General features: G+C 47.5%; 1 protein-coding gene across 1 annotated transcript in view; it reads left to right on the forward strand.

Annotated features, from left to right (window-relative positions):
• The window catches only part of CHRNA2 (cholinergic receptor nicotinic alpha 2 subunit), a 31,811-nt gene extending 21,985 nt beyond the window's left edge, over positions 1-9,826 (forward strand). The window contains exons 6-8 of the mRNA XM_081188661.1: positions 1,271-1,380; positions 5,749-6,847; positions 8,116-9,826. Coding sequence (XP_081044787.1) covers positions 1,271-1,380; positions 5,749-6,847; positions 8,116-8,241 — 1,335 coding nt within the window. The 3' untranslated portion in view covers positions 8,242-9,826. The remainder of the gene's footprint in view (positions 1-1,270; positions 1,381-5,748; positions 6,848-8,115) is intronic.

The following is a 9,826-nucleotide window of genomic DNA, read 5'->3' on the forward strand; positions in this document are numbered from 1 at the left end:
CTTGACTACTGTAATTCGCTCTACGTGGGGCTGCCCTTGAAGCTGTCCCAGAAACTCCAGCGGGTGCAGAATGCTGCAGCGAGGCTCCTCACGGGGTCTCTGCCATGGGAACGTATTCACCCAGTGCTTTTCCAGCTGCACTGGATCCCTGTGGAGTACAGGGTCAGATTTAAGGTGCTGGTTTTGACCTTTAAAGCCCTTCGCAGCCTAGGACCCTCGTACCTATGGGACCGCCTCTCCTGGTATGCCCCATGGAGGACCTTAAGGTGCATAAATAGCAACACCCTAGAGGTCCTGGGCCCTAAGGAAGTCAGATTAGCCTCCACCAGGGCCAGGGCCTTCTCAGTGGTGGCTCCCGCCTGGTGGAACGCTCTGTCTCATGAGACCAGGGCCCTGCGGGATCTGATTTCTTTCTGCAGGGCCTGTAAGACAGAATTGTTCTGCCTGGCCTTTGGCTTGGAATCAATTTGATTCCCTCCCTCTCTTTCTTTTTTCCTTTCTCCTCCTGTGATGAGGCTGCATTTTAATGTTTCAGTGTTTTAATGTTGTATTTTAATCTTGTTTTTAAGTTGTATTCATTCAACTTGTTTTTATTATTGCTTGTTAGCCGCCCTGAGCCCGACCTTGGCTGGGGAGGGCAGGGTATAAATAATTTTTTATTAAATTATTATTATTATTATTATTATTATTATTATTATTATTATTATTATTATTATTATTATTATTATTATTATTATCCCCCCTAGGCTGGCATTAAGGCTGCAAGACTGAATTCAACAGGACATTCTTCTGAGTAGACATAGTTAGGCTTTGCAGCCTTAGTCCACTAAAACAGTGTTAATTAACTTACTTTTTAATAACTAAGAAAGTTAATAAACGGAAAGAAGATAAAGTCCCTACCAGAGAAGAATGGCAGATTGAGGTGATGGATTTATGCCAAAATGGCTAAATGACTGGAAGAATCAGAAATCAGGAAGACCAAAATTTTAATAAGGAATGGGGGAAATTTATAACCTATTATCCTAAAAGGTGCAGGAGGAAATGATTAACAATAGGACCCACAAAGGGGAGGAGGGGAATCCAAGAGATTCTTTGGAATCTTGTTTCTATGTTGTACGTTCGATATGTGACTGCAAAGTTTTAATCTGAAAAACCAAAAAAATAAGTGTATCAAAAAGAGTGAGGAAGTTGATCAATGTGTGCTTCAATGTGAAGAATATGCACATCTCGGAAGTGAATAATGAGCCCAGGATTGTTTCCTTGCTGCCAGGAATGGAATGACTACAAGCTGCAGTGGAACCCTGTGGATTTTGACAACGTCACTTCCATCCGAGCGCCGTCTGAGATGATCTGGATCCCAGACATTGTGCTGTATAACAAGTAGGTGCTTGGGCCAACGGGGAAAGGGGGAGCAGCTCATTGATTCAACAACGCCCCTTAGAAATATGCCGCGGGAAGTCCTTGTCCATTCAGCACATCGTTAGACTACGGAACTCGCTGCCACAGGGAGTTAGTGATGGCCACAAACCCAGGTGGCTTTAAAAGAGGAAGAGCCAATTTCGTGGAGGAGGAGAGGGCTATGGATAGCTGTTGGAGACCAGTTTCTGGAAACCACAGGAGGGGAAAAGTGGTGCCGTGTTCGAATCCAGCTTGCGGGTTTCCCCATAATAGGCATCTGGTCTGTGAGAACAGGATTCTGGACTAGATGAGCCAATGTTCTTAAGCATTCGCGCACGGGGATTAATCTGAGACAGGCCTCAGCAGGAGTAGCTCAGGACCAGTCAAGCACATAAGAAAAGCCTTGCGAGATCTAGTCCAGCATTCTGTTCTCGCATTGGCCACACAAATGCCATAAAGGGAAGCCTGCAAGCTGGACCCAACACTGTGGGAATGTCCAGGGAGGCAGGAGAGGATATATTGTTTATATATCCTTTCCAACTTGTATTAACAAGTTCTACAGTTTATCAGAGTAACATTCCCCCTTTAAAACTTGCGCAGCGGATAGTGTTTGCCAGGCTTGTATAAGCCTCTAAAGTAAGTTTCCTTGGTAATTCCCCTTTATTTTATTTTTTTTTAAAATAATATTTATTGAAGTTTTACAAACATTAATAAGTTTCAAAGTTTAAACTTAAAAAATAAGGACAGAGAATAACCCTAATAGAATAAAAAAGAATTACAAAAATACAAAAACAAAACACATGAAAAATACAAAATAGAAAACAGTTAACAAGAAGAAAGAAGAAAGAAAAAAACCCCCAATAATTTCATATCTTATACTTCATTTACTAGTTTCCTGACCTCCTCACACCTCCCTTTTTGTATTCCAGTTCAGATATTTAATTCAGCAAGTCCTTACCCTCTATCATTTGTCCTTACCCAGCATCTTAACCTATTATAAATATATATTTTCCACCATTATCAACCCATATTTACATATTCTTGTTAATCTTTTTACCAACACCGCTTGTTTTCAATCCAACATCCCTTTAACATTCATTAATTTTACAGTATTCCCCTTTAAAGGTAAAGGGACCCCTGACCATTAGGTCCAGTCGTGGCCGACTCTGGGGTTGCGGCGCTCATCTCGCTCTATTGGCCGAAGGAGCCGGCGTACACCTTCTGGGTCATGTGGCCAACATGACTAAGCCGCTTCTGGCGAACCAGAGCAGTGCACGGAAACGCCGTTTACCTTACCGCCAGAGCGGTACCTATTTATCTACTTGCACTTTGACGTGCTTTCGAACTGCTAGGTTGGCAGGAGCAGGGACCGAGCAACGGGAGCTCACCCCGTCGCGGGGATTTGAACCGCCGACCTTCTGATCGGCAAGCCCTAGGCTCTGTGGTTTAACCCACAGCACCACCCGCGTCCCTAATTCCCCTTTAGTCCCTCCTTAAAAGAAATAGACACGACACAGTCTTCTATAATAGAGTTTACTCACTCACTTCTATAAGTGCAGTAGAGGGTGTGTGTGTGTGTGTGTGTGTGTGTGTGTGTGTGTGCGGCAACTCCACTTTTTAAAAATGTGTGAGAAATGCAGTATGCTCTGTCGAAGGGCAGCCTTGTGGGGAGATGCTCAGGCTGTGCACATGGAAGAAGTACCTGCTATTATGACTTCTTGCACAAGCAGTGTCCCAATAATGGCTTTGTTCCATTGGCTGGTGTTCTGCTGCCATCCAGCGGTACTTAGGAAAATATTTCAGGCCAAAGGGGACTTCTCAATCTGTCTTCCATCCACCGCAGCGGAAGACCCAAAGGAAAACCACATCAAAAGTCCCAGCAAAGGCCAGCTAAATAAACAGCATCCTCTGTATCTACTAGGCTAGTTATCACTTTAGCAAAGAAACAAGTGAGGTTAATCACTGGGTGTTTGGTTGCTAATAATAACATAATAAGCCACCTTTGCTGTGGCGGTAACCTGCACCTCCATGGAAAGGGAGGCATCGAAGGTTACACCCAAGCTCTTGACAGAAGGCGCTGGCACTAATTGAGCCCCCGCAAGAGATGGGAGTTGGCCCCACAACCCCATGTCGTCCCGACCCAGCCAGAGGACCTCTGTCTTCAAAGGATTTAATTTCAACCGGTTCCCACACAGCCATCCAGCCACAGCTTCCAAGCATCTGGTCAGTGTGTCCGGGGCTGAGTCGGTGTGGCCATCCATCAGCAGATAGAGCTGAGTGTCATCAGCATATTGATGACAACCCAGCCCAAAGCTCCGGACAATCTGGGCAAGGGGGCGCATAAAGATGTTAAAAAGCATCGGGGAGAGGATTGCGCCCTGCGGCACTCCACACACCAAGGAGTGCCACGGCGACAACTCCTTCCCTAGCGCCACCCTCTGTCCCCGACCAGAGATAAAAGAGCACAGCCATTGTTGGACTGTGCCCTGAATCCCCACATAAGCGAGGCAATGGTCTAAAAGTTCGTGATTGACCATGTCAAAGGCTGCTGGCAGATCTAAGAGAATCAGCAGTCCCGGCCCACCTCGATCCTATTGTCTGCCGAGATCATCTGTTAGGGCGACCAAAGCCGTCCTGGTCCCATAACCAGGGCAAAAGGATCTGATTTCTTTCCGCAGGGCCTGTAAGACAGAGTTGTTCCGCCTGGCCTTTGGCTTGGAGCCAATTTGATTTCCTCCCTCTCTTTCTTTTTTCTTTTCCTTCTCCTCCTGCAAGGAGGCTACATTTTAATATTTTAATGTTTCAATATTTTAATGTTGTATTTTAATTTTGTTTTTAAGTTGTAATCATTCAACTTGTTTTTATTATTGCTTGTAAGCCGCTCTGAGCCCGGCCTTGGCTGGGGAGGGCGGGGTATAAATAAAAATTATTATTATTATTATTATTATTAGCCAGACTGAAATGGGTCCAGGGCCAATGTTTCATCCAGAAACCTACCAAGCTGTTCGGCAACCGCTCTGAAGTATAAGCCAAGAAAAGACAGGAAGAATGAAATAAAGAAAGAAATGTAGAGCAGAATAAGTATTGTATATAAGGCAGCAGGGAATTGATTGTGGGGGTCATGATTTTAAGGAGAAGTAGAATTGCTTAGAAAAGCTTATAAATTAGATTTTGTGTTAAGTTTATAAAACCAATCGCAATCATACGTTAGAAATAATAGATTTCCCGCCCCCTCTGTCCGTGGGATGTAACATAGGCAGTCAAGTACAACATTTCCTGTTTCCTAGAGTGTACACGCAGGGGAATGTTGCTCCAGCCAGGAGGACTTCCTGTCACACCTGGTCTGGAGCATCACCCCCCTCTGTGTGACCAGGTAGATGGGTGTGACCCTGGGAGACCCTATAAAAGGGCTGGTCACGCAGCCATCTACTCCCTCCTTCAATTTATTCCATTTTGATGTATTTTGCTGTCTGCCGGTCCTCAGCCAGCAGCACATGGGCTCATTTCCCTACATGGAATAAACTCACACTCTCTTCTGTAACTACAAGCTAAAGTCTGCCTTCAGGGAACCTACTGTGAACTGAATGTGAGTTAACTTCTTATTACTTTAAAAAGAAGACTGTTCTGTCTTTATTCTTTTTAAGAGGGATTAAAGGGGAATTTACCAGGCTCAAACCCAATCTGGACAAGCCAGGCTGGATTGCTTAAGTGAAGAGATTCAAACGGATCTACCAACTAGCTTCCTGCAATATACTGGAGAATGTACTGTGCTACTCACTAGTGTGAGTGAGGAAGGATAATATTTAATCAATATATTTCTCCTACTATTGAGCGGCAAATATCCTAATTGCTAAAAACTGGAAAAAAGAAATTGCGCCAACACAAAAGGAATGGCAAGACAAACTGTTAGAGTATATTGAACTGGCTAGATTAACAGATGCAATTAGAGATCACACTAGACAAGAATTTAAAAAAGCATGGGGGAAATGCAGAGAATACTCCACAAAACAGTGCCCTAAAATACATACCTGGACTTGTTTCGATTAATGTCTGCAGGATACTTTGTGGATATTTAAGCTATAATTAGAAAAATCTTAACAGTGATTCATAAAGGAAACAGCTTATAAGATGTAAGTAAGGAGGCCAGATACAGGATAAAGGAAGCCTTTTATTTGGTTGTTTGTATTGTTTTATGTTATGCTTATTGTATGTTATGTTCATGTTTAATGAGGGTGGATTTCTGTATTGGGGGGTTATGTTGCAAATAAAATTTCCAATAAAAATGTATAAATACATATTTCTCCTACTATCCACAACATTCCCACACTCTCCTCCCCGTTGCTCCTTCAGTGCCGATGGGGAGTTTGCCGTGACGCACATGACGAAGGCTCACCTCTTCTCCAACGGCAGCGTGAAGTGGACCCCTCCGGCCATCTACAAGAGCTCCTGCAGCATCGACGTCACCTTCTTCCCCTTTGACCAGCAGAACTGCAAGATGAAGTTCGGCTCGTGGACGTACGACAAAGCCAAGATTGACCTGGAGAGCATGGAGCGGCAGGTGGACCTCAAGGACTACTGGGAGAGCGGCGAGTGGGCCATCATCCATGCCGTGGGCACCTACAACACCAAGAAGTACGACTGCTGCACTGAGATCTACCCCGACATCACGTACAGCTTCGTCATCCGGCGCCTGCCACTCTTCTACACCATCAACCTCATCATCCCCTGCCTCCTCATCTCCTGCTTGACTGTCCTGGTCTTCTACCTGCCCTCCGACTGCGGGGAGAAGATCACGCTCTGCATCTCCGTCCTCCTGTCCCTCACTGTCTTCCTCCTCTTGATCACCGAGATCATCCCGTCCACCTCCCTGGTCATCCCTCTGATCGGAGAGTACCTCCTCTTCACCATGATCTTCGTGACGCTCTCCATCGTCATCACGGTCTTCGTCCTCAACGTCCACCACCGCTCGCCCAGCACCCACAAGATGCCCCAATGGGTCCGCGCCGTCTTCCTAGACTTCATCCCCAGATGGCTGTTCATGAAGAGGCCCCCGGTGCTGACAGCAGGGCTCAGGGTGGCCAGCGAAGAGGTGATCGGGCAGTACGACGCGCCTCCGGCCAATCTGAGCACGTCCCGGTGCTGGCTGGAGACGGACGTGGACGAGAAGTGGAACGAAGACGACGACGGCGGTGGTGGCAGTGAGGAGAGGCGGAGGGCTGGTCGCCTGCCCCTCCAAGGCACCTGCCCCCACCACTGCCTCCAGTACCGTTACACCTGCGCTCGGCACCTGGGGAGGGGCTTCGTGGAACTGGTTCGGCGCCCGGCCACCAAAATGGAGAACCCAACATCCTCCGAGCAGGGGCTGCAGCTGTCTCCAAGCATCTTGAAAGCCCTGGAAGGGGTGTACTACATCGCCAACCACCTGCGGGCCGAGGATGCTGATTTCTCGGTGAGTTGTTGACTCTGGGAACCGAAAAGCTACCTTGTGGGGTTAGTACCCAGCGTCCCCCACCCCAGGCCCACTATTGGGTTCATAACGCAAGCAAACAGTTCCCTCTAGATATCAGAACAGGGTGTTGCGGCAGCAGCGTCCACCCTGAAGCGTTCCCAAAGTAAAGGAAGGATTGAACTCTGATTAATAAGAATACACACAGAGGCTTGAACCAGCAAGACTCTGGGAAGGGTGCGTATAATAAGAATTCCTGTCCACCCTCCGGCCCAGGTCGTTTTATTCACAAAAGTCCTTTTTACACCGTGTTTGTAAGAACCAATCAGATTTCCTCTGAGCATTTCAACAAACCCCACGTGGGGACAAAGTTACAGTACAAAAGCTAATTAAGCAAGCGTAAAAGGTAAAGGGACCCCGACTGTTAAGTCCAGTCGCAGACGACTCTGGGGTTGCGGCGCTCATCTCGCTTTATTGGCCGAGGAAGCCGGCATACAGCTTCCGGGTCATGTGGCCAGCAGGACTAAGCCGCTTCTGGTGAACCAGAGCAGCGCACCGAAACGCCGTTTACCTTCCCGCTGGAGCGGTACCTATTGATCTACTTGCACTTTGACATCCTTTCAAACTGCTGGGGGGGCAGGAGCAGGGACCGAGCAACGGGAGCTCACCCCATCGCGGGGATTCGAACTGCTGACCTTCTGATTGGCAAGTCCTAGGCTCTGTGGTTTAACCCACAGCGCCACCCGCGTCCCAATTAAGCATGTATGCATACTTCTGGGGTAAATAAAGCAGAACTACAAAGGAGTGCATCCAGCAACCCCGGAGGTCATAAACAAGCAATATACATGATAAGAAGGATGGCAAGGAGGATAGGGATCTTTACCACCTTCATGTGAAAGTCTGTTTCCTGGCCCTAAGATTAACATATCAGAAAGCCTACATCAAAGAAACTTGCCCACTATCTTTTATGGCCCAGGATGCCTGGCCCAGGGAGGGTGCCACCACTGAAAAGGCCCTCTGTCTGGTTCCCTCTAGCTTTGCTTCTCACAATGAGGGAACAGCCAGAAGGCCCTCGGTGCTGGACCTCAGCGTCCGGGCAGGACGATGGGGTTGGAGACGCTCCTTCAGGTATACAGGTGAAGAGACCCCTGTAGGAAAACTCTTGAACAATCTGCTAGATGTGCTGTTTCAGGTCCCAAAGGGATGTCCATGCATTGTAGAGGCCTGCTAGTCAAGGAGGTGTGACTTCATGGTTTCTCTTATGCTTACAGGTGAAGGAAGACTGGAAGTACGTTGCCATGGTGATTGACCGCATGTTCCTCTGGGTGTTTGTCATTGTCTGCTTGCTGGGGACGATTGGCCTCTTCCTCCCACCTTTCCTGGCGGGGATGATCTAGGAGGGTTGGTGTGCCCAAAATCCCCCCACAAACTCTCCCCCGCCTGCCGTGCGGCTCCAGGAAAAGCGTCGTCATCCAGATTAAGGACAAATTCAACTCAGAAGCACCTGTCTATCTGGGAATCCTACTTAGCATTGCATTCTTTCTTATCTGAACCAGTTTTTACAAATCAGTACAGACTGGGGACTTGAACTTTCTTCCAAATTGACCTCGTCTGCCATTATAATTCAACGAGGCCAGAGGTAACCCCAAAAAACTTCCTGTGGTGGGAACAATGTGCAGAGTGTCTTTGGCTTTGCTGAGAGCATCCTTGGGGCTGACGGCTGCGTTTAGTTAGCCCAATTTAGCAAAATGCCTGTTGTTATGACAGGCTGTGTGTGAAACGAGGCTTTGCAAATGGCGAGAACCGCAGAGTTTTGCATGGGAAGATAGCAAAGGCGTGAAATCAGGGATGCTGTTAGGATAGTGGCGAAAACCCTCTCCCCACTGCCTGGCGGCTGCAACAAATAATAATCAACCTTGTTTCTATCAGCTTAGCCCTGCTTCCTTCATCTGCATAGAACTGCTCTGGGTTCTGTTCCTTGGTCACACTAGAGTGTGACGGAACATTCAGAAATGGCATTTATATAGAAATTAATGGCATCGGTCCATTGTAAATGTGGGTCGCTTCCAGATGGCCTATTTATCAAGCATTCTGACCGATCTGTTTGCAGGAAGAGGATACAACTTTGCATCAAGCAATGGCCATCTTGCCCGTTCCGGTGAATTTCCACGCCACTTTCCTTGCTGCAAAAAGTCTGTTCCTTTTTTGAAGCAGGTCTGCAGCACAGGAGTCCCAAATCCCCTTTAATTGTGCCCTCCCTGAATTTGCTGGTTCGCAATCGACTCCCACCTGCAAACTACTGGCAGCCTGAAAGCCCCCTTCGTATTGACTACTGGTGCTGTGAAAAGTCCCAGACAATTCGGTTATGCCTACCTTGGTGCCAGTTTTTGGACTGGATGGAGCCACATTAGGCGACATCCGATGTGCAGCTCACACGTCACAGTTTGCAACAAAGCACTCAGCCGAAAGCTGAAGCTCAGAGGGGCAGGACAGGAAAAGTCCTAGTGGGAACTTCCTCTGTCAGCTTTGCAAGGAAGGATAAAGCTCAAACGCCCCTCTGGACTGAAGAGCTAAAAGCCTCCCCTTGCCTTTTGTGATTTAGCTATTTGCCGAATTCCTGCATTGAGGGGGTCAGACTAGATGACCCCCTGGAATCCCTTCAAACTCTACAATTCTATGGTTCTATCTCAGGGTGCAAAGGGGGAGGGAAACCACTCTTTCTGGGAAGTGAATATTCCTTTTTGACTTTGCCCCTTGCAGTCTTGCAGGCATGCCCCATTCTGCCCCAGGCCTTGACAGCTTGCCAGGATAGTCCCCTTGTCTAAGGAATGTGGACTTTGGGGTGACGTGTGGTGGGGAGAGTCCACAGCTGAGCTTGCTCCCGTCTGGGATGAGTGTGAGGCAGGTGGCTGACTGCAGAATCAACTTGCAAACCGCGGACCTGTTTACCGCAGCATGGTCTGGAGACAGAATAAATTTTTT

This window comes from Podarcis bocagei (genome assembly GCF_964188305.1).
Source record: "Podarcis bocagei genome assembly, chromosome: 3".
NCBI classification, from domain to species: Eukaryota; Metazoa; Chordata; class Lepidosauria; order Squamata; family Lacertidae; genus Podarcis; species Podarcis bocagei.